General features: G+C 42.2%; 2 protein-coding genes across 4 annotated transcripts in view; both read left to right on the plus strand.

Annotated features, from left to right (window-relative positions):
• TSEN54 (tRNA splicing endonuclease subunit 54) overlaps positions 1-25,280 on the plus strand; it is a 121,818-nt gene that overhangs the window by 18,699 nt on the left and 77,839 nt on the right. The gene's annotated exons all lie outside the window — the stretch shown is intronic.
• Positions 3,189-25,280, plus strand: part of LLGL2 (LLGL scribble cell polarity complex component 2) — a 68,011-nt gene continuing 45,919 nt past the window's right edge. For 2 of the 3 annotated variants that reach the window (XM_063120282.1, XM_063120284.1), the window contains exons 1-2: positions 19,672-19,690; positions 20,906-21,009. In XM_063120282.1, coding sequence (XP_062976352.1) covers positions 20,935-21,009 — 75 coding nt within the window. In that variant the 5' untranslated portion in view covers positions 19,672-19,690; positions 20,906-20,934. Of the gene's footprint in view, positions 3,257-19,671; positions 19,691-20,905; positions 21,010-25,280 lie in introns of those variants that run through there. The other variant, XM_063120283.1, reaches the window with a different exon arrangement.

The following is a 25,280-nucleotide window of genomic DNA, read 5'->3' on the forward strand; positions in this document are numbered from 1 at the left end:
TTCTTACTTGACAGATTTGCAGTTTGCTACTGTCAGCATTTTCTAACAAGTGAATTCCCAAATATCCTGAAAGCACTGCATATTTTCCAAGCTGTAGAGGAGTAAGCAAAAGTTGTTAGGCATTTATCAGCTTTATCTGCTAGTACTCCTCCATGATGTTTACCTGGAAGATGAAAAGTTAGATGTATGATCAAACCTGCCTTAGTTCCCAATATGTTTCATATGGGACAAAGACCAATCAAGAGGTCGAGACTAATCATCCAAACATAACCACAGTGCCATCTTGTTTATGTGATGTGTGTGAACATTAAACACTAGCCCTTCCCCTGTATTCTAGCATTTGCTTCACCCATCTGTTTACTTGTCTTGCTGAAAAATGAAAATTACTCCTTGCTTGTGTAACTTCTGTTATGACAGCACCTTAGTTCTTACCATTCACTGACCCGGTTGATGCATCGACAACAACGCACCATGGTTGACAAACCATGGGTTGTTGGAAATACAGTGGGACAAACCATTTGTGATAGTTCTTGTACTTCCCTCGCATTGGGAATGAATTGAAATTACACAGGAAAGAGAGCAGAGACCACAAGGCCCATACAGATCAATGGGAACAGCACCCTCTAGTAGGCATTTTATAGCACAACTTTCCTGCACACAGCAGGAAATAATCTTATTTCCCAAAAAATCAGCTTTTTTGTGGATTAATTTACAATGCTAAAACCAGGAAATAGAGTGGGAGACGCACAAGAGGATCACTGCATCATCAATATGACCCGCAGAGGTTTGTGAGCGTGCGATAAAAAGCTTGTCTGAAGAAACTCAGAATGACACTTCTGAGACAGTTTGCATTCCTTCAGGGACATAAGAACATAAGTAGTGCCATGCTGGATCAGACCCAGGGTCCATCTAGTCCAGCACTCTGTTCACACAGTGGCCAACCAGCCATCGGCCAGGGACCAACAAAGCAGGACATGGTGCAACAGCACTCTCCCACCCTTATTCTCCAGTAACTGGTGTGCACAGGCATACTGCCTCGAATACTGGAGATAGCACACAACCATCAGGGCTAGTAGCCATTGATAGCCTTCGCCTCCAGAAATTCATGGTCAAAATTCTGACAAAACCAGGAAAGGAACAATTTCTGTAGCAATTCTGGCACTTCCAGTTGTGCACTGCTTAATAAGATGTTCTCTAGTGCAGAATGGTGTCATCCGAAGGTGAATGAGGCAAGGTTGCTCTCTCAATTTAGTTTCAATCTTCCTTCTGACTAATCAGGCAGGCCTCACAGTACCAAAGCAGTTTGCTGGAGGAGGAGGAGAAGAAGAAAAGTGAGGGGGGGGGGAGATGAAAGAGGCAAGAAATCCCCTGAGGTTAAATTTACAATCTCTGTAATTCAGTTGAAACTAAATCAGTTCCCTCATTTTTCTTCTGGTACTTTGCCCAGGGCTTCTTTGGTGCCCAGTGCTGCTCCCAGTCGCTGAGTCATGACAACATGACTTAAGCACAAGCCAATTGGCTTTGTGCAATTCAGAACAACCTGTTTGCTGCAGTATAGTCTGGATGGAAATCAGAAATGGGATTTTGGATGGTATATTCTCTATAAGGAGTGGGGGAATATACCATATTGAGATTTTTTTTTCAGTGTGACACTACTAAAAGAATGCCTTTACCAAAAGCTGTTCCTTATTTTTTATTTTAATGCTAAACAATATTTGAAAGTGGGGTTTTTATTGTAGGCTGCATAACGACTAATTAGAACTGATGTATTTTTTAAAAAGTGATACCACAAGATCTAAATCATGCTATTTAAACCAATGGCTTAAATTTATCTGATCCTTGCACTCTGACCCTAAGTGTGTTTACCCAGGACTAGGTCCCATTGAGTTCATTTCCTGGTAAGTATATTAGAGTTGCACATTGATCCCATGCATTTTTTAAAATCCTATGTTCAATTGTAGCCTTAAGGTGCACTCAAGGCTTATCGCTTTTCAGTTCCTTGTTAGATAACACTTCTGGTGATCTCACCACAGCAACAGCAAACAACATAAATGCAAAGGCAAGAGTCCTCTGGCACTGTGAAGGCAAACATTGTTTTGGGGCATAAAATACTATTTTTGCTACAACAGACTGTGCCTTTGGAAGCTATCCCAACTATTGTGCCTGGAAAGAGGGATCTAATAAAACAGCCTTCCCCAACCTAAACGCCCTCCAGCTGTATTGGGCCACAATCCCCAACAACCCCAGCAACCATGACAGCTGGGAATGATGGGGGTTGTAGTCCAACACAGCTGGAGGGCGCCAGATTGGAGAAGGATGTAATTAGAGGAAACAAAGGACTTTGGGCTCTGACTAGGATAAGCTCTGCCATAAACATTAACACGGGTAAGCCCTTAAATTAATGGTTACTGACTTTATAAAGACAGGACAGGGCTGAAGTTAAGACAAAAGGCGGTGGCTAAGATGAGAATTTGAATTCAAATTCAGGTTCGCCAGGAAGCGAACCCAGCATTACGTTCAGGCTCGGATTATTTGCGGGCCGTCAAGGAGCAGCTATTTATTTTTCCCTCCCGACTTTTCTTTGCTGACGCTGGCCTATTAGACTAAGAACCATTCGCTATTGTTCTGGCCCCACCTGCTCCAGAAGGCCTCACCAGAAAATTGAGATTATTGGAGGAAATGCGATTTGCTAAAATGCAAAATTTGGGTTATATTCTTAGCTTCAATTTGCGATGAAATAAGAGAGAACAACACAGTTCAAGCGTTCGAGAGTCAATCTTGAGTGACCTCGTTTACTAGGAACACCCAGAATAGAATTTATTCAGCACTCTTTGTATTCCGCTTGCACACCGTCTCCACCACCGGAAAAAGATAGGTACGGCCAGAACTCGGCGGATATGGGGCGTGACCAGGGCGCCTCCAAAATCCATTCATAGTCATACCGTAATTAGCATACTTTGATCTTGATCCCACCCCACCGTACTCTACCCCTTCTCGTTGCGATTGGCCAGATGCAAAAGGAGAAGGCTGTGCAGGGAGAAGGTTCGCTGAATCCCGATTGGCTAGGACGGTCAGCGGCGAGCACAATGAATTATTCACGAGCGGCCGTGGGGTTGAAAGAAAGGCGCCGTGTTGGCCACGCCCTTTTTATCATTTGCATATCCGGCGGGCACGCCCCCTCCCGGAGGTATCCAGGAAGGAGCGGCGGCGGCGGCGGCGCAAGGAGGAGTTGGGGCGCGCCGGGGGACGTTGCACGGTAAGGCAAGTCCGGCTCTTCACCCCCCCCCACGCTCCTGGTGGGCGCGGGGCCTGGGCGGAGAAATGGGGCTGGAGCTGCAAATTGGGGGGGGGGGCCCTGGCAGGTAAGGAGGCTTGGCCCGGGGTGGAGGGAGAGAAAGAGACGGGTGGGGGGAGCGCTTGTGTGAACGGATGTGGGGGGCGGAGTTCAGGCTTTGGCTCCATGCTGGAAGGTGAGCTTGCAGCTGGACTCGGCTGAGGTGGGAGGAAAGAGGTTGGGCACAAGACTGAGGCGGCTCGTCCGTCCTGACTGCTGAGTTTGGATGCGGGTTCTAGAAATAAGGGGCAGGTTGGTGAGGGTGTGTGTGGGGGGGGGGGTGTCATAAGGGTGGTGGAAGTGGCTGAAGTAGAGAAGGGGCTTGGAACGTGCCCTCGATAGGGTGGAGGGAAGTTGGGGCATAGCAATGGGCTGGAGGAGGATGGCTGACCCATGGAGAAGGGCTGACAAAAAGATGGGGGCTAGCACTCTGCCCAGGAGCTATGACCACATGGGTGATCTGGGGCATTTGAGACTGAGCGTCAAAGGGTAAAACGTTTGGGGGAGAGAGGGCGGTTCTGGGTTTGCCAGAAATATGAGAGGGTTTTTTCTGTGGGTGGAAGATGTGCTGGAGCTTTGATTAGGTTAGCTCAGCTGAGGGTTTGCCAGCATTGGAGTTCTTAATTCTTATCAGGGATAAAAGAGTTAGTCCTGGGAACTTGGTATGGTGTTTGCCCCTTTGATGCTGATGATTGGTATTTCAGAAGGGCTCACTGCTGTACCTGTTTCAATAGTGATACTACTTGGCAGGCTGTGTTGTTTGTACAGGTGCTCTGCAACGATGAAATAGCAGGCTAAAAAGCAGGCAATACACACATTGTTTGGGGTTTTGCCATTGCTATGGTTCATTTCAGGAACAATGATACTTGCTTTCCATTTCCTTTTCTTTGAAGGTCAAGAGATAGTGTGCAGTTGGTGTAAGAATACTCTACTTTGTAGGCTGGGATTCAGTGGAGTAAGAATGCTTGGCGGATAGTGGGGTACGATCTTAGTATAGGCCAAAGTTTGGCTCTGAGGTTAATTTAGGAAATCCAAGATGGCAGATCTTCTGATACAAAACAATTTGTTTGTGTGTTTAGAGTTTGCCTTGGTCAAGTATGCTTTTTTCACCTTGAATTAAAGCTCATTAACACTGAGTTGGATCACTTTTGCTTGTTGGGCTGAAATTCTCTCATGGTCTGTACCAAATTTAGCTCAATTACTGAATTTATTATTATTATTATTATTTATTTATTTATATAGCGCCATCAATGTACATGGTGCTGTACAGAGTAAAACAATAAAATAGCAAGACTTTGCTGAAGTTGGTTCAACATGGATGTCCCTACTGCAAACTGAACCCCCCTTGCCATCTTTGTCAATATGAACTGACACACCCATAGACCGCATCTAATAAAGAGACTTGGCTTGTTGAATATCGACTACTGCGAATTGCTGTGTGCCCTAAGGCTAAGCAAATGGAGCAGGCTAACAAAGTAAATTCCACAGACTTCTAGAACTAAGAAACTCCCTCCCTGCCCTTTGTCCCCGTACTTTAATTCGGAGCCCAGGTATCCTTGCTATAGTTTCTAAGACAGGCTGGATTCCTCAAGCAATAAAGGTTTGCTAGTTGCATACCTGTAACAGCATTGGAGGCTGGGGAAAAACACCATCTCATTAAATCTAGGGTTGTTTTGGTGGAAACTGGAATCCTTTGAAATAGTTCATTTTATTGTTAAATAAATCTCTTTGAGGTTGTCTTATTAATGGTCTTTCAGCAGGTTTTCATTTCCAGGCTCAGACAATGGTGTATTATTGGAGAGAAGTAGCTTACATTTCCCAGCCCATTTCTTTCCGTGTTGAAGTGGAAAAATTTATAATCGTTGTCCTTGAGGTTGGATAGGTGACTGTGCAGGTCAGTCATCTCTACACTGTCTGAGGATGATGGGAGTTGTAGTCACATCTGAAGGGCATCAAGTTGAGGAAAGCTGAGGTAGCTGGTGTGCCTATTTAACTTTTGAAACAGGTATCTGGGATTAATTCCTTAAAGTTACCTGTTTTCTAGGAAATTGTGTTAGTATTGGGAGCTTAGGTAGTAATCTATCTATCATACAATAAGTATATTTCAGCTGTTGAAACTTCCTACACAATCAAGCTCTTTGTAGGAAAAAGTATGCTCTGTATAGATGGTGCTCTGCAAATTACCTTTTTGGCACAGGTATATTGTAGGTGCAACAGATCAAGCAGCACCTGTCTTTGTTACATTTAATATGCATTTCACCTCAAATGATAACATAAATGTGCACTCTTTCCTATACAAAAGTTGGCCTCTCTGTCAGAAGCAATAACATGTGTGCCCTTTAGGGATGCAGTTATGTCCAGAGTGCGCACAAATTTTAAACGTTGCAACCTGCTTTTTTTAAGCCACTCCCACTGATTTTCCATGCAACTTATTCTTGAGGTTTGCCCTGCTTAGCTTTAGCAGTGCCGCAGAGTCAGCTGCTCCCAAACTATTCACTGGATCCCCTGAGCCATACAATTACAGTAATGGGACTGACTTCCAAATAAACACGCTTGGGATCTTGGTGTTAGGAGTACTTCCATAGGGGTAAATCACAGTTATAATTCTATTTCACACACACACAGGATGAATGCTATTATTGGTACAGCACCATATGAAATCAGAGGAGCTTCTTGCAATACTGTTCCTTTACAGCAGGAGTGGCCAACTTGTGGCTCTCCACATATTGTTGGACTGCAACTCCCATGGTACCTCAACAGTGGCTATGCTGGCTAGGGCTAATGTAGTTGCAGATCTTACAGGAGTTAATACCCTGTTTCCCCGAAAGTAAGACATCCCCCGAAAATAAGACCTACTTCCAGTTTTGCCTCTCGCTGTAATATAAGGCATCCCCCCGAAAATAAGACCTTTTTTTTGTTCAACAATAAATGTGTACCGTATTCTTCTTCATGGAAAAATAAGACATCCCCTGAAAATAAGACCTAGCGCATCTTTGGGAGCAAAAATTAATATAAGACACTGTCTTATTTTTGGGGAAACAGGGTAGGAGAGGTGGTGTGTCACCAGTAGAAACTAATTCTCATTTCTTTATGAGTAGCATGTGAGCAGCTTTTGATCATGGAACATTCGCCCATCATGCTAAAAATTACTCTGTGCTTGGTCATGTAAAGACTCCTAACAGGAATTAATACTGAAGCTGCATCACTGGTGGCTATACATCCTCTTAAAATTGTTACTTTTGAGGCCTTAATATATATTAGCTAACATGTTTATCTATTTGAATAATTTCCATACAAGCTGGGTAATTAGAAAGAAAGAGAGAGCCCTGTCTTCCTTTGCATGATTATCGGAATATTCTTCAATGATATATGCTAATCTGCCTCTAATCTGGATTAGCCAGGATAGTTCTCATTGTGAGAACAGTCCTGGAAAATATTGACCCGTTATGTCTAAGGAAAAATCATGATCTTGTGAATGCTCCTGTACAAGGTTGCCTGCCTTTATATGTTTCTTATATATTCCGTCTGTAGTAGTTGATGTCTGGCATAACTTCTCTAGTTTAAAATGTTTTGCTGGAGAATTCTTCACAATATGATTTTTATTGGTGTCTTGTATATCCCAATTATGAATATAGAAGTTGCCCTCTGGCAATGGAATGACCTAGTAGTATTTTATGAGGGAGAAATGTAATAGGTGTCACTGTTTCCCAAGACACATATGGTAGTAAAGTTAGTAATTACCATAAAGTTTATTATTGGATTTGTAAATTTATAGACATCTTAAATGTTATTGGTCATAAGAGTGGAGTTTGGCTTTTCAGGCTAATTTGAACAAATGCCTATGCTTGCTGCCCAGTGCTATAGTCTATGAACAAGATGCTTATTTATTTATTTATTTATTACATTTTTATACCGCCCAATAGCCGAAGCTCTCTGGGCGGTTCACAAAAATTAAAACCACAATAAAACAACCAACAGGTTAAAAGCACAATTACAAAATACAGTATAAAAAGCACAACCAGGATAAAACCACGCAGCAAAATTGATATAAGACTAAAATACAGAGTTAAAACAGTAAAATTTACATTTAAGTTAAAATTAAGTGTTAAAATACTGAGAGAATAAAAAGGTCTTCAAGATGACTTGGTTGGATGACTAGACTTGAGCCTAAATCTGTCATCCTTACTTAGTCATAGGCTCACTAGATAGCCTTGTACAAGCCACTATCCCTTGTCCTTCAACTGTAAAATAGGTGTTGTCAACCACCAACTTTCTGGGTGGTTGTGAGGACTGAAGGATTGCAAAGCACTTTGCAGAGGTGATATGTAACTGATTGGGTTTCTGTCAACCTGTCCAGTTAAACCCTTCTTTGAAACAAAGTTCCTAAAATACTGAAACATCTTAACAAACTATAACCTGGCTATTTTCTTAGCAATTTTATCCTCTAACTCCTGAATAAGTTTGCAGCAATGGGGTGATCTAACTGATTGAGGACTTATTGAAATGTTGGCAACTTGAGTTAATCCACAATGGAATTGATTTTATAATTTGAATGTATTAACCATGTGGAATACAAATGACAAAGTAGTTGATAGCACGTTGGTAAGACTTACAAAATTCAATTGGTAATAATGATCTCTTTTTCCTATGTGTGTGCTTAGTGAAAGACAGTGGAACAGAATCATTCCCATAGTACCCCTCCATTAGATACAAACAGTGTATTAGTGAGGTAAACATTATTTTTGGTTTCATTTGTAGGGCATTCTTGGCTACTTCTCAAAACAGTTTTGCAAAAATAATTTAGCATGTTCTATTCTTCATTTAGGTGTGTTTTGTAGCTTTGCTCTGTATGTGTGCATACCAATTCCATGCATTTAAAGATGGCCTATAATATGAAGTGATTCAATACTTAATATTGTACTTTTAATCCCATATTTAGTCCTAGACCTTGGTATATTTTCAGCCTTATTGCTTTAGTAATTTTAATGTATGAATGCTGATCAACTTGCTCTGTCCTCTCCATGACTGTATTTAACTACTTGCCCTCTTCCTTTATGCTGTATATTTTCCTTCAGTGCAGGTCAATTAGAAGATTTTAAAGATGTAACTCTGTTTTGACAGGCTCCTTACAAAATATGTCAAAGCACCTTATTGGATTAATTACTTCTGAGTGACTATTGGTTCCAACTGAAAATTCCAACTGAATTTTATCTTGGCTCTATCTCAGTCTCAGACCTTACATTTGATCTCTTCAAATCTCAATCCAGTTTTAAAACTTAAACCTTAGAAATAAAATTGGTATTTGGGCATTGTGTGAGTATTTGTGAATTACCATACAGTTTAATATTTAAGCATGCTCCATTTTTGGTCATTTTAGGAGTTTCAGCCCAAATGGGTAAGCCTTTCAAACTTTAATGACTATTCTGCTTTTGAATAGAAAAGATGATCCAGCAAAACTGGTTTTCACATAAGCAGAGATATTTCCTGTTTGCTAGGGGGTGGGAAAGAGCCCTGTGTAATGGTGCATCTTTAAGACCAATCCTAAACATGTTTACTCAGAATTAAATCCCATTGAGATTGGTGGGATTTGCCTCCTGTTTTGAGTCCTCATTCTTGATCAAACATATGTTGATACTTTTTAATGTAATTTTGCTTGGTATCTCCAAAATTTGTTTCTGCTTTAGTTTTATTTTTGAGAGAATCCTCAAAATGGGCATACAGACAGTTATCCTTCAATTCAGAGCTGCAGTCTGAATTGCTGAAAACTTACACACTCCAAAATATTTGTGACATTCTATTTAAATTTTAGTTAGGTTAAGTGGCTTAGTTGTCATCTTGTCATTGTGTGAATTTTCTTTGGGCTTTGTTAACTTCACTATATATCTGTGATCTTGTTGAATTTAGATTTTGGCTTGTCAACAGAGAATAAACATGTAAAACTTGTAAGGGACTACAAAATGGCAATGGCATCTCCTGCTCCATCTCACCACAGCTGTTGTTTGGCCCAGAGTGAGAGGCAGAGGAACAAGCAGGTTGCAATAGTGAAGAGAAGGAGCAACTCCAGGAAACTCCTGACTGTCGGTCCTTGCTGGGTGCCCATGCATGCGTACCTTTGACACCAGCCCTGGTCCCTTTATAAATAAAACCAACTGGGAAATGGAGCATTACAGAAAGGTGTATGTATGATGAATTGGCGATCTATTTTTAATTAAAACAATAGAAAAACAATTTTGGCTCCTCTTATGAGAACTGCTTGGCTGGGTTCGGACAACACAATAACCAATGAGGGAGGGGTTAAAGAGTCAACCGTCAGTTGAGTTGGTTATTGTGTCTGTCAGGCAAAACACAATTCACAGTTGGCTATTTTCCCAAAATAACCAATGGAGAAACACCATGGGCTGCTCCATTGGATATCTGCACAACTGTTAGTTCGTGTGTTGTCTGTTGGGCTCCATTGATTATTTCCACAGAGTCACGAGACAAGAGTGGCCACACCCCCGGCCACTCTTACCCAGCAGGGCTTCATGGGCAGGGAAAATAATCCCATGTTGGCAAGCACTTGAGGAACCCTGTTCATCCCGTACCTTGGTGGGGCAGGGCGATTGGGACTCCTGAAAGCGCTTGCCGTCATGGGAACATGCCGTCCCTGGGTGGGGTGTCGCCAATCGCAATGCCCGTTGTGTTTCCAGGGATGTGCATGTCCCTGGCCACCTGGAGATAGGCTCGAGGGAATAGGAGGAGTCCCTTCCATCCCCTGCAGCCAATCTCCAAATGGATTGCAGGGTGGCGGCCTGGAGGATGCCTCCCATGGCTGGACATGAAATGTCCAACTGCAGGAGGCACCCATCTGACTAGATGACCAGACTTCCCTCCAGCCTTAGCACAGATGCCCCTTCAGCTGCTGTGAAAGGGGATGGGATGCAGAAGAATCTGCAGCTCTGATTGCCCCTCCGACACCCCAATCTCCATAGCCTCAGGGCAGGGGGCAGAGTTCCTGTACCCTCCCCTGTTGCCATGGAGATGACTACTAAGGACACATGGCCGGGGGCGGGGGAGATCTTCTCCCCTGAGGATCCCCTTGCAGTGGAGAAGATCCCCCCATGATCTTCTCCATTCAGCGTCATCTCCATGGCAACAGGGCAGGTACAGGAATGCCACCCCCTACCCTGTTGCCATGGCACCAACTGAGAAGGGTGCATCAGTACTGAGCGACATCGGGATGGATATCCAGTCCATCACTGGAGCGGGGATTGAGTGCTCTGACATTTGAGGGGACTGGTCCCAAGCCTCCATGCTCCAGAAGCAGAAGGCTTGGGTCTGGTCTTCTTGCGTGTCAGAGCACTTGAGCCCCATTCTGGCGAAGGCCTCCCCTGACAGGAGATGCAGCACCCCGGTTGCCTAACGACAGTGGCGGATAAATCCCTTCTGTCAAAAGGAGAGGGCTCTATTGGGACTTCTTCCTGGAGCCCTGTCTCCTGTTGACAGGAGATGGGATTCATCTACCACTGGGACCCTTGTGTTTCATCCCTTCTCTGCTCCTTCCCCCATAATGGTGGCGACAGTAAGGTAAGCACTAACTAGCACCACCATTCAGTGGGGAGGGCCTACAGGTGGAGGGGGGAGAGACGACAACACCACAGAGAGGAGGCAGTTCTCTCCACAGAGTGGCACTTCCATGTTACGCAAAGGCACATATGGATTTACTCTCTGTGGAGTGGACTGTTTCCTCTCCGTGGACTAATATGTCATCCAAATGAACCCATTGACACACAGTTTCTGGGTAGCTTGTTGAATCTGTCAAGCTTACAAAGCATAGCTGCAGGGATCCCTTATCCAGCCTGTATCCCTGTTAATAGCAACCAGGCTACACAGCAAACGTACTGAATGGCCCTCTTTTAGTCCACAGGCCGCCTCACCTGGCCCACTGTAAGTGACTCTTTGGTGGCAGGCAGGCTACACCACATATGTGAATATAGGCCATTTAATTTCTCTTCAGCATTTTGTGGTAATATGTAAATTGGGCATATGTGTTGTCTACCTCTAGCTGCATGGATTATTGAAAACAGCCAAACCAAGGAACTCTGTAGCCATACTGCAATGGCTTGAAATGTCATTTAGTGCTTGTTGAAACACGGCCTACCTGCCTTCGCATCATAACATCCCTACTTTGCTTGCCTACCACTGCCAAGATCCTCAGGAAAAATGTTACTATGCATGTTGGGTGGAAATGTGTTTAGTAGTATGGCTGGAAAAACATTTCAGATCCTAGGCAGTATAAAAGTTCTTAGCATCAATGGGGTAAAGTACACATGCTATTTAACCCTTCCCCTTTCTGCATAATCCTCTGGGTGGAGAAGGAGTCTCTTGGAAGAATCCTTCCTTGCCTATACGATACAAGTTTTATAGATGAGGCTCTGAACCAAAACGAAAAAAGCAGCTTTTGCAATCAAATGGATTTCAATTCAAAATGCAACCTTCTTCTCACTGGCCTTCCTTCTTCTCACATCAGTTCATTGGTTTCTGTTCACCACTCTGCTGCTAAGATCATCTTCTTGGCTTGCCGCTCTGACCATGTTACTCCACTTCTGAAATCTCTTCATTGGCTTCCAATTCACTCCAGAATCCAATATAAACTTCTGTTGACCTACAAAGCTTTTCACTGTCTAGCTCCTTCCTATCTTTCCTCTCTCATCTCACACTATTGCCCCGCTCATGCTCTTCGCTCCTCTGATGCCATGTTTCTCGCCTGCCCAAGGGTCTCTCCTTCCCTTGCTCGGCTTCGTCCATTTTCTTCTGCTGCCCCTTACGCCTGGAACGCTCTTCCAGAACATTTGAGAACTACAAGTTCAATCGCAGCTTTTAAAGCTCAACTAAAAACTTTTCTTTTTTCTAAAGCTTTTAAAACTTGATTTTGTTCTGACTTTTATACTGTTAGTTTTACTCTACCCTGTGCCTGTTTGGTGCATTCTCTTCCTCTTCTTATTGTTTTATTATGATTTTATTAGAATGTAAGCCTATGCGGCAGGGTTTTGCTATTTTATTGTTTTACTCTGTACAGCACCATGTACATTGATGGTGCTAAATAAATAAATAAATAATAATAATAATGCACATCCACTCCTAATTACTTTTTTGGAGAATGTGTCTATTGAAAATCTTTTTTTTTATAAGCAGACTATGATGTCACCTTTGGTATATACCCCCTGAAATGCTGCTGTTGATGGGCTCTTCATCATTTATCCTATGGCTCACAATTGACAGTAAGGAAGCCAGGGCTGTTCAATCACAATATTATTTTTTCCAAATTAAACCTTTAAAAGTACTATACTTAAGTTGTTGAACTTGACTGAGTTTAATGACCATCCCAATGTTCTAGATCCCTTTAATCAAACTCTTGAAATCCTTGCCTTGTCATGTGTTACAGCGATGCCTCAGAGAAAACGCTTGACCCTACTTGTTCTATAATGGTGTAGTGCTCATCCGTCCATCTGAGTCAGCAGTGTGAAATCATACATTTCTTGTAAATTAATGACCACTTTAGTTTTTCTAATATGTTGCGTATGTATTTGGCATTCACCTCGTACTTGGGATGCTTAAAACACATAGTACAAATAGTCACAAAAGATGTCTCAGAAGTAACTTGCTTGACAGGGGTAAATCTGTGAAAAGTACCCCAAAGTTGCAGTTTACAAACCACTAATTGGTATAACTGGTTAAAATGTCAACCTGGATTATGTTCCAGGGTGCCAGCCAATATGTTGCAGTAAAAATTATTGTGGCCTGACCATGGCCCAACTAACACTTAATATCACAATAATTGTGTGGTCTTCAAGGTGCCACACAAGATTCTCTTGTTTCGGCCTAGTATCTTAAGCATCATTGTCTCCTATATGAACTTCCCTAGGTATGAAGTTCTTTGTCAGAAGCCCTCCTTCATGCCCCCACTCCTCCTTGGAAGTGAAGTCAGGTGGTAAAGCAAGGTGTGTGTGTTGTTTTCAGTAATAGTGCTCTGAGCCTTGAGAGTGTTCCACAGGAAGGTTGATCTTGGGCCAAGGTTGATGGCTTCCCAGCACCAAATGAAGACCTTTTTTTAAAAAAAAATTCCTAGGCTTTGTAGTTCTTCTTTGTATCCCTTATATCTGACTTTTAGTCTCTGCTGATTTTATGATGCAATTTCCTTTTCAATTTAATTGCTTGATTGTTTTATTGATGTCTTTGTAACCTTGCAAGCTGCTCTAAAAATATTAACGGAAGAGTGGGGTAATACCTTTATGAAACAAACAAATAGAATATTTTGCTTAGATCAGCGGCACAGTTTATGGATAAAATCAAGCGTTCCCCATAACAAGCAACGGAATGGTGGTCTGCTAGGACATGATGGCATCATTTAGGCAACTCCCACTTTTCAGAATTTCCCACCAGGTTTGCAATCCAGTAAAAAGGATCCTGTGCCTCTGACAACACATTTTGGATACCAGTGTATAAAATTCAGCACTAGAAATGCTTGCTCCTTAGTTTGATTCTGGGAGGTGACAGGAATGCATGGTCCTCTATCTCTTAGGTGTGTGTATTCTTGGGGGGAAATCCAACATCGTTAACATTGCAATATTTAGAACCCATACCAAAACTGCAGTGACATGCACAGGTTTTTCTGTAAATAAATACAAAATGATATATTTACAGTGCAATCTACTCAGGTGTAAGCTAAATTGTTTTTTATAAAATTTGCTCTCAGGTAACTAGATATAGGAATGCAGCCTATGTATTCTTGAAATGTCTGTGTCTTCCTCTTCCTAATATCTAAAATGGTAATGGTTCTGAATTAAGACAGGGTTGTGTCAGATTTGTGGGTATGGTATTGAAGAGAAAAGTGTGCATTGTGTCTACGGTGAAGTCTTTATAAACCAGGTTAAACTGATGGAAAAACTGGGAGTAATCATCTGCTTTATCATTCCATTTTGTGGTGTTGCCAATATGTGAAGATAATGTGCTTTCACAAGGTTGGGCTAGGAAATCCTGTAAAGCACTGGATTTAGTACTTTATTGAAATCATCATATCTCTCTTGTTATGAGCTTCATGCTGCATTTACTTTTACTTTCCTCTTTTCCCTCCTTTTGCTTTGCAGAGAGCTGGGTGCTTTCCTTCAGACCTATTCCTGCTAATTGTGTTTGCTAAAGGCTCCTCACCCCATCAAGCTAATGCAACAACTAGCTTCAATTTTTTGCTCCTGTTGGCATTTCAATACTTGAAGAGGTTAGGAAGGCTACAAAATGGATTATGAAGTCTTTGAGTGCAATAATTTGTTCAAGGACTAGTGGGTATGAATGCAGCTTGCTGAAGTGGAGAACACTTACAATTCCTACTTCTAAGAAAGTAGCAGGTGAAAAGCACTCCAGAAAATTAGACAATTCTTTTCTACTAGGACACTGTCAGATGGTTGCTTTTTTCAGCAACCATCAGACTTCTGGTGATGGTCACATTGCATCTTCACATCTGACATATGCATGCTGAACCAGCTTCTGTTCTGATCACTGCTAAATGGATTAGCAGGATCAGTATGGGCAGTGCACTGCCAAAAGAGATGCCATTATACCTAGTCCCACCTTTGGTGCTAGAGGAGCTGCCACCTGGAAGCAGCCTTGGAAATTATTGTATGGGTTGCTTATGATGCATTTAGCCCAGACATAGGCAACCTGGTGCCCTGCAGATGTTTTGGACTACATTTCTCATCAGCCCCAGCCAGCATGGCCAATGATTACAGATTATGGGTGTTACAATCCAAAACATCTGATGGGCACCAGGTAGCTTACTACTAATTTAGGGTATCTCCGTGTATGAATTCTTGGGGGTTATTTTATTTACATTTATATCCCACCTTTCCACATAGGACAGGTGCCTTATAATGAATCAGACCCTCAGTCCATCCAGCCCAGTATTGTCAACACTGACTGACAGTGGTTCTCCAGGGTTTCAGACAGAAGTTTTCCGTGCCCTACCTGGTCATGCCAGGGATTGAACCTGGGACATTTTCATGTAAAGCATATGCTCTGCCACTGAGCTACGGTTCCTCTGCCTAAGGAGCTCATAGCAGTGCAAATGGTTATTTCCCCCTTTTATCCACACAACAGTCTTGTGATGTAGGTTACTCTCACCCAGTGAGAGCCTTATTGCTAGTTCGGGATTTAAACTTGGGTCTTCCCAATCCTAGTCCAACACTCGAACCACACCATGCTTGATATTCGAGTGTTCATTGTCTGCTGAACTGTTGTACTTATAGCTTTCATTGACTCCAGGGAGCTTAAATCTCACAAGCTACTGTATTACATCACACAAGCTACTGAATTATGTCTCTTAAATTCTTCTGATCTAATATAGTGCATGAATATCAAGTGGTAATACTTCCATAGATAGGAGTGTGGGTTATTAGGTATGTCATCCTAAGAAAGTCACGCAATTCCATAGCAGACTGAGGTACAGGGAAGAGTGTAGAGCCATTTGCATTTTGCCTGAAATGTATATACCACCCAACTACGTTTACTGGGTCTGGCAGACGGAGAAGTGGAGAATATTGGTTCACTGAGTTTTGTGAGCAATTTCCCAATCCATGAGAGTTGCACAAATGATCTCTTGGGAGCATGTAAACCACCAAACATAAAGAAGTGTGCAATTATCAGTTTTTTTTAATTATTATTTATTTATATAGCACCATCAGTGTACATGGTGCTGTACAGATAACACAGTAAATAGCAAGACCCTGCTGCAGTTGTGTACATGGTTTTTAATAGCTTGATTTAATACATGAAACTGACTAATATGTAAGACGAGAGCCATGTGTGAAGTGATCCTGAAATTAACCGACCCTAAGTCTTTTAGTCCCTCTTTTATTTCCTTGTATATGGCCATGCTTGCTGGGGAAGATGAGGGTTGTAGTACAACTCATAGAGGGCACCAGGCTGAGAAAGTCGGTCTAGATGGTGCAAAGTCCAGGTGTGTTTGCTATAGGGCAAACACTGAACTACTTCACACAGTTTTCTGAAAACATAAAGCGCTAGCCAGGATTTCCAACTCTGTTGATATGGAGACAAAAAATCGAACTGGTTGGGTGTAAAATGTGCTGATCTTGCCAGTTGCGTTGCTTTAATTTGGCAATCCCATCACTCTTGTATGGTGGCGACTCTGCTAGCAGTTCTAAAAAAACTCATGAAGAAATAGTGTGATTTATAACATGACATGTGGGTGATGACCTCATTACTGGCTGGAATGCAGAAAGAATGAGCCCACTTGTTTATATAAGCAGAAAGTAATAGAAACATCCCAGGCTGCTAATATATTTGCCACAATCCAAGAATTTCATATCAGGCTGTATGTCTCTGTGTGGTGGCTAGTCTTCCTGGTGTAATGACCTTTATGGTGCCCCAAAATTAAGAACAACAGCAAATTGTTCTCAGCTTCTGAATAGTATCATAAGTAATATGGCAATCTTGTCTGCAAATATGAGATAGATACTAACTTATTAAACTGAACAGTTCACATTTGGAATAATAAATGGAGATATAGGAATCTTTGTATTTTGAAAATGCTCTGCGTGGGGACTAGCTAGCTTTTACTAAATGATATGGTACCTACAGCAGCTTACAGAAATAGCACATTTATTTTTCAAGATTTTTAGCCTAGCTTTCTAACACAATTCTTACAATCGTACCGTTTATAAAATAAACAACTGTTAAGTTTGCAGGGGTAAAGCAGAAATTCCTAGGCTTGTTGCATTACAGACTGCTAGCCTGGTGTTTGTTCTTTGATAAACCACCATGCTCTCTTACGTTGTTGCTCTGACATGGGAGGCCATTGGAAAGGCGGCTTCATGGAGAGGCCGTAGCTCAGTAATGGAGCATATGATTTGAATGCAAAGGGGCTTGGGGTTTGGTCCATGACATCTCCAGTTAGTGGCTCTCCTCTCCACAGTCTTTATCAATCAGGCTTGACTAGCCTTTCCCAACCTGGTGCCGTCCAGAAGTTTTGGGCTTCAACTCTCTTTCTCCCTGACCATTGGCCAGGCTGGCTAGCACTGATGGAAGTTGTAGTCCCAAACATCTGGGGACCATCAGTTTAGGGAAGGCTTGGGTAGACTATACTGGGCTAGAAGGAGTGATAATCTGGCTTGATACAAAGCAGCCTCATATGTTCAGCATTTAAAACCCAATTCCTGAGTTCAGATGCAGCTGTGCTGTGTAGTCCAGCCAAAAGAACAAACATGTGGCTTGAAAGAACCGGGAAGGGTTGACAGCTATGCATTGCACACACTCCCATGTCCCTGCATGTTTGTTTAGACTAGTGGCTGCTGTTCAGGGCCAGTTCCTGTGACCCAATAATGCTTCTACTTTCTCTTCACCCTCTGTGTCTGGTGCAGCTGCATCGGTGTGCAGCAGAACTTCGAACTTTTTGTTTCTTGTTTCTTGCTGTGGATAGGGCTGTGGCATTTCTTTGTTCTCGTTGTGGTGTTGTGAACCACAACTGGCCCACAAACAATTCAAGTATCGGTGAGACAATTACTGACAGAAATGGGAGTGGCGAGATAGGCAGTGTGATTTCCTCCAGCTATATATGAAAGTTTGTTTGTTTTGCAGGTAGGAAGGGCTGTTTCTCTGGTGTACACAGAGCTGTGTGGCTTGAAGATTTCTTCTGCTCTGCTGGATCTTCAGGATATTGTTGTTTCCCTCTCCTCTTAAATCCCTTGCGTCCCTTCTTAAAGTGTACCCATGCGTCGTAGGTTTGGGATTGCACCTTGAGGTTCTTGAGCCTTGCTCTCCTTCTAGGTCATAATGTTCCCTCAACATGTTCTCTGAGTGAAGCCAATTGAACTCTAGGCTCTGTATTCTACTGCCCCCAATGCTATTGTTAGCCCACTAGCTTAGGGCTATTCCTGTATTTAGAGAGTCTTTTATTGGCCTTGCAGAGGTATTGAGCAGCTAGGTATCTGGAGAGGTGCAGATGCATTAAGGTTGTTGCTGCTGTTATGCTAGTTGTTGCCTCACCTTTGCTACCTGCTTTGAGCAAAGCCTTGCACTTCATGGTGTTTACAGAAACCGGTTAACAATTAACTAGTCTGCATACCATATCCTGCACCCTCCAAGGACCATTGAATATTCCTCTCTGCACAACAGCCATAATCAAAAGGTAGATCCACACATTACACCATTGCTTTCCAGAGCAGTTGTAATGTTTGGAGCTGCCTAGAGCTGCACATATAATTGTGCGTTGCCCAGAATATGACACAGCCTCTCATTAAAGCCTTGTTTTTAAATGTGTTTATCATAAGTAGAGGCTACAATCCTGCAGGCAGTGAGGTGCTTTCAGTGAAACTTTAGCGCCTGTACTGTACTAGAATTTTAGGTAAAACGTCAACATGTGCACCCGCTTGTCCTATTTTGTGGTCCCCACCCTGCCACCACATTTGCCGCTGAAATTCAGTGCCGTGGCAGAAAGGAAACTGCTGCTTTTGGCTTTTAAAAGGAGGCTATTTTTCCTTGCTGCACTGCCAAATTTCAGAGCAGGGGGTCTTTATAGTTCCAGACCTAAAAGATAAACCTAGCCCCCCTTAAAGCACCAATATGGGACAAGGTCAGAGACAGAACTTGTGTCTCCTTAGCACAGCTTAAGTTCCTTATGCCCCACTGCCCCTTGTCTGACCTACATTTCCTATCATTTTCTAACCACCTGAGTCTTACCCAGATGTTCCGTGACAAAGCTAATATTCTAGTTGGGCTTGAATATGCAGAATAAAAATAGGCATCTGAGCACAGTTTGCATAGCTTCTGAGGATGTATACTTAAGGCCACACCTGAGCTGTCAAGGGTTGTCTTGAGTGTGGTGTTGAAGACCCCAAGGCTGGCTGATTTTGGAGAAACTTTAACATTCATCTCGAAGCTACCTCATCTGGAGCAGCTTGTGATTTCATGTCCTCTATGGGGCTGTCTAAAATTATATCTGGCCAAATACTTGCGGCAGGACTTGGACTTCTGTATTCAAATAGGTGGGTGGGGGAGCCAATGTTGACTTGGTTGCTATGGGCAGATTACCCAAGCAAGCTGGACCTTCAGAGTACCTGTAAACACTGCAGGAGCAGAGGAGCTGTTTTTATGGGCCAATCCCAGAGGCTGATGAATCTGGATGGTTTTCTGAAGTCTTTAACGGTTTTTCCTGCAGGTTTAGCTGGAGGTCCAGCTGAGGCCCTGATCTCTGCTTGGAATGAGGGGGTGACTTGGACCATCAATACAATTGTTCACAAACATCCTTGACCTATTTATAGAGCTGTATCAACCCTTTGATATTCTGGGGAGCTCAGTGCAATATTTGAGGTAATTACAGTGTGAATGGCAAGGCTTATTGCAAATAAGATGAAATAGCGCAGAATACAAAGCTTTCTTAAATGACAGAAACCAGTTAAGAATCTGAGACAGGATTGAGATTCTATTGGTGGACATGAGGTTCAGAATATATTTGGTTGTGGCCCCGCATTTGTGGAATTCTTATCATACAAAATGTGTATGGTCCTGTCAATTCAGACCTTCAAACATGCTCTAAAGACTCATTTGTTTCACTTCATTTCTCCTTATTTATTTTTATTACATTTATATACCACCTTTTCTCTGCTTCCAAGGAACCCAAGTTGGTTTACATGGTCGACTTCCTCTCCATCTTACCCTCACAACAACCCTGTGAGGTAGGCAGTGGCTGGCTCAATGTTGCCCACTGACTTTAATGGCCAAGTGGGGACTAGAAGTTGGATCTCCTGTATCCCAGTCGAACTCTCTAACCACTACAGCACATTTAGACAGATATTGGGCACTGCTGTGTTAAATTAGTTTTAATAGACTAGAAATAGCTTTTACTAGTTTTTAAGTTTATGGTGGTTCTAATAATCTCATTGCTGAATACTACTGTTTTATGTAGTTATTATATTTTATGGTAGAATTTTTTTATTTTAATGATGTATAATTTATATATTGGATGATGCCTTGTGAGAGCATGATCCAAAAAGGTGGTTAAATCATTTAAGTAATTCATATAAAATAAAGGACTGCTAAAATTGAGAGCTGGTTTCTCTACTCTTCTAACTGGATGCTTAGGGGTAAAGTGTAGATTCTAATCCTGGTTAGTGATTGTTCAGGGTAGCTTCAAAACATCTAACATGGAGCATAAGGAATGTGCTCTTCTACATGTAGCCTTATTGGACAGTCTGTGTTTCCTTCGACACAGGATAAACCTAGTCCTCTTTATGCTATACTCATGAGTATAGCTAAGCTTCCTATTTCCCCCCTCATTCATTAAATATGAAGTTGGTGTGACAGCAGATGCCAGCCCATGTTGTCAACCTCTCTGGGAAGTTGGAAATTGTTTCTTTTGCTGTGCTATCTCTTAAATGTTGCTGGGATTCTAGAGCACTGCCCTCTCCTCTGCTGACCAGAAAGGACAAGATGCAAACTATTTAAGTTTTGTGTGCATGCCATGCTCCAGGTATGCTGCAGGTCTTTGATGTTCAAAACCTCCTTACCAACGTTATTCTTCCTTAGGTTTTGGTGCCAAGTGGTTAAAGAAGAAAATGAGAAGGTTTTTAAGGCCTGGACATGACCCAGTAAGAGAGAGGCTCAAGCGTGACCTTTTCCAGTTTAACAAGGTATGTTGTGGGCCTTGAATGTGGCCGAAGAGGCAATGAGCACAAAACTTTGAAGGAGTCGCCTGTCCAGGCAAGCTTAAGGCGTGGGATCGCTTGACACTGAGTGGGAGGATTGCATTCAGCAAGCGTGGTCTTACTTGGCCTTTGGGTTAACACAGGGTATGCTACTAAACAAATATTTGGGAAATCAGTGCTGGGCTTACCCAGCCCCAGACACAATGTGCTTTTTATGTATGTATGTGTCTTATGCTAGCAGGCTGTTTCCTGAGTTCCAGATGGACGTTCAGATCTCATAAGCTTCATTTATTTTTTAAGGCAGAGGGCCTTTATCTCTTGTTTGGCAGTATTTTCCCTTTGAGGAGGCACATGAGAGCTATTTTGGTTTGCTTATAGTGCTGCTATTAAATAAACAGATATGGGGCAATGTACAACTCCCAGGCTTACATGTACTTCCCCACACTTGGGTGCGAGTGGGAGGAATGTTAGAATGTACTTCTTTTCTTCTTTTTAAAGGAAAACAGTCTGTGTGCTATTAATGATCACAACTGAAAAGGTGATGTTGTGTTCTTCCCTTGGCAGTATGCAGGCTATGGGCCACCATGTAGTTGCTAAACCACACTCACAGTAAATGGATCTCTGTTAACTAAAGGTCAGCTTCTATACATGCTACGAACTGATGCTTCTAATCCCACATCACAGTTGTGTAAGTGGCTGCTTGGAAGTACTAAAGTATGTCCAATCTGTGTAGTGCACACCATGTCCTGCAAATTATTATATTTTGTGTGTAAATTGCACTTGCTGTATCTTGGTAATCATGAACAGAAGTCAAGATAATGCGAGTGAATGGGTGATAATGAAAAAAAATGGAGGCGGGAAAAGAGTTTGATTGCCACGTTCAGTAGCTGCCAATCCTAGCTGGAACTTTTGAAGCCTACTCTCTGACTATACTTGTTTTAAAATACGATGAGGGGGTGTATCTTGCAAGTTTTGGAGAGTGCTCAGATGGCTTGATTGCTCTGCCAGGTTACTTTCCTCTGTGTTGCCCCAAGCAGTTCTGTTGAATGGTCTTATTCTTTGTGGAGGGAGCAAAAATGCTCTTTCAGGAGTCTAAGCTTTCTTTTGATCTCAAGACTTTTTTCTTGGAAGTAGGAACTTGAGACACTTTTGCACTAGAGTCTTTTTTTTTTTCATGTGTTGGTTAGGCTGATTCACAGTTGATCAAACAACTGCAAGCTAAATAGCATGCATGAATAGTCCACCTTGGTTACCCATCTAGGAAATCCCAAGCTCTATGTTAGTGCTAGCATTGTCACGTTGGAAGATGCAATGTTGACAACTAAACCTCATGTTGCATCGTATTGGGACTGCTTTTCACACTTAGGTTTGTTTTGCTAGAGCATGAACAAGGAATGTGGGTTGTGTGTGTGTTTGAAACCCCCCTTTTTCTATCACTCAGCTCTTTAAATAAAAATCTATTAACTTCTTTTTCACATGTCTTATTCTCAGTTTGTCTAGTACAGAACCAACTTCAGCCGCGCTGTACAGATTCACCCCACCCCCAAAGCAACAGGATTTGGTAGTGGTGATAGGTTTGGTTAAAAAAAAAAAAAGCAGGGCCAGATGTTTATTGCTGGTGCACAGCTGAAAATCCCTAGCCCTCGTTCTCCCTTTAAACTGTATATATGAAATGAGGAGACGGAGCCATTTGTAATGTTGATGTCACAAGCCTGAAATAGACATTCTGGAAGATCTGTTCCAAGGTAAAGTTAAATACTCTGCCTTGCTAGCATGCCTTGGATGGTAAATAATTTACTCAGTCTCGTGTCTCTTCAAACGGGTATGAACTCACCTGTTCTGAATTAACAGTGTTCCATAAGGGAAGACTTCTTTCTCAGTATTGTTTGCTAAATGGAATGTTTTCTTTTCCCTGATGAAGGATCCTTTTAGGTGGCATTAACCACAGTCAAATTTAGTTGACTTTTCCATTGGAAAATCTCAGAACCTCCTTTAAAATATATGAAATCTTGTGTTCAGATTTCCAGTATCCCTTAGTAACTACTAAGGGGCACGTTTGGCCTTACAATGTGGAGTGATGCAATAGAATGTATAAAAAACTATGACTTATTAGTATGTCAAGGAGTTAATCAAACCTTTTACATTATGAGAAACTGTTCCATGAATTTCCAATAACTAGTAAGGCTTCTTGTGTATGCCTGCCTTGGAAGCCTTTGTTTTTGTCTCATTTTCTCTTTTTTTATTATTATTACTATAGACTATTTGCTAACGATAAATCCTGTTTTTGATGGGAGGTATCTGTGACTGAACAAAAAAAGTTTTCAGAAAGTGAAATATGATTGAACTTCTGATGTAATGTCAAGGAAAGCCAAGAAATATGGAAGATTTCTATTGTCTGTGAGCAATGTCTGTTAAGCTCAGGGGGCAAAATGGCACATGAAGGGCTCCTAGCAATCTGTCCTTCTGCTCAACTGTAAAGGTTATTGTCATGATCTTCTTGTAACTTGGAGGTTGCTAACCAATTTTCTGTTGAGGGAACATGGCCCTCAATAGACACCTGTTGGGGCCACATGGTGGCAAGTGAGGCCAAAGCCAGTGGTGGGCAGGACTAGAACCTAGTCATCTCTCTCCTTTCTGCCAACCCTATTTTCTCTTTCCCTCCATGCAGCAGGTTGTCAAGCAAGGGATTTGCCTTGATGGTACAAATGTGAAGTTGATCTGTATTGGATGTGGTTAACTTTTAGGAGGCATAACTAGTGTATGGGGCACTTCCACAGAAAGTGGTGCCTTTTGCTCTCCCCCACCCCCATCCCTGTGCAAGTTTCTTCTGCCGTAGGGATAGAAACACTTCCCCTTCCTCCTTTTAGACTTGGACTGTCTTTGCCATTGTGCCATCTGGTACATCCACATAGTTATAGGCAAGTTTATGGCATTTCTAAGCCAGTTCACAACCTCAGTGTCTCACTGTCATGTTGGTAACATTTGCAGATGCCAACGGCATAGATGTTCATGCAGCAGTCCAAATCTGAAACAGCTTTTGAGGTTTGCTGCGAAGGCTGTATAGAATCTCGGCTAGTAGGAAGTTGTAAGTTTGCCCCTGCTCTACTGCATCTGCAAAGGCTTCCGAACTGAGGGTCTTGTGGATTGTGCTGACACTGTGGCATGTTAAGAACAGCTTGTGGCTATATTAATCTTCCCTGGTTCCCCCCCCCCCCACTCTTGGGATATTTGTGCATGCAAAAACTGTGTGATTGGATGGCATGATGAGGGAAGTGACAACCTACCCAATGCATGCTTGTCTTCTAAAAAGTGATGTATGATCTGTCACTGGTCGATAGTGTAAAGGAAGCACGCCCCAGCAAAGCTGGCCTTTCCACTGGATTTTGCACAGATCCCCAGAACAAAACACACACAGCTCCCAATTTGGAGGGTTAAGCCCAATTTTATTCAGGATAAGGGTAGGATATACAGGATTAGCATTTCAAAACTGATAAAACATGCAGATACATATAAGAACCCAGACCAAGCAAACTAAAACTAAGTTGCAAATCATACATCACCCAGCCATGATGTCAGCCAGCTCAGGACAAAACCCCTTTTCAAAAGCATACTCTATATAGATACTTTTCTCGCTCCTTCCCCCTCCCTTCGAAGATCTTTCACACCTTCCCCCGAGATGTTAATTTTCGCTCAAGGCCGGTTGGCCTTGCCCCAAGCGGTTCCAGGATGTACCAGAACGCCCCCATGCAGCTGGCCGCTTATCTGTTCCGCTCCTAAAACCATAACAATAAAATAGTTTAACATATTAAAAACAGCCATTCCCAGTATGATTTTACCCCTTCCTTACAGATAGGACTAGGAGGAGGACTTTCTCTGCTGTGGCACCCCAGCTGTGGAACGAGCTCCCAGAGAAGTTCGCTTGGCGCCTACAGTGTACTCCTTCCGTCGCCAGCGGAAGACCTTTTTATTTTCTCAGTATTTTAACAACTAATTTAATTTAAATTTAAACTTTGCTGTTTTAATTCCATATTTTAATCTATATCAATTTTTGCTGTGTGTTTTTATCCTGGTTGTGCTTTTTATATTGTATTTTGTATTTGTGTTTTTAAATTGTTGGTTGTTTTTATGCTCTTCATGATTTTAATTTTTGTGAACCGCCCAGAGTGCTTTGGCTATTGGGTGGTATAAAAATGTAATAAATAAATAAACTAGATGCAGAGCCAAACTTCCTGATGGTTAGGGAATTTGAGGTGTTG

This window comes from Elgaria multicarinata, chromosome 3, assembly GCF_023053635.1.
Source record: "Elgaria multicarinata webbii isolate HBS135686 ecotype San Diego chromosome 3, rElgMul1.1.pri, whole genome shotgun sequence".
In the NCBI taxonomy this organism is placed as follows: Eukaryota; Metazoa; Chordata; class Lepidosauria; order Squamata; family Anguidae; genus Elgaria; species Elgaria multicarinata.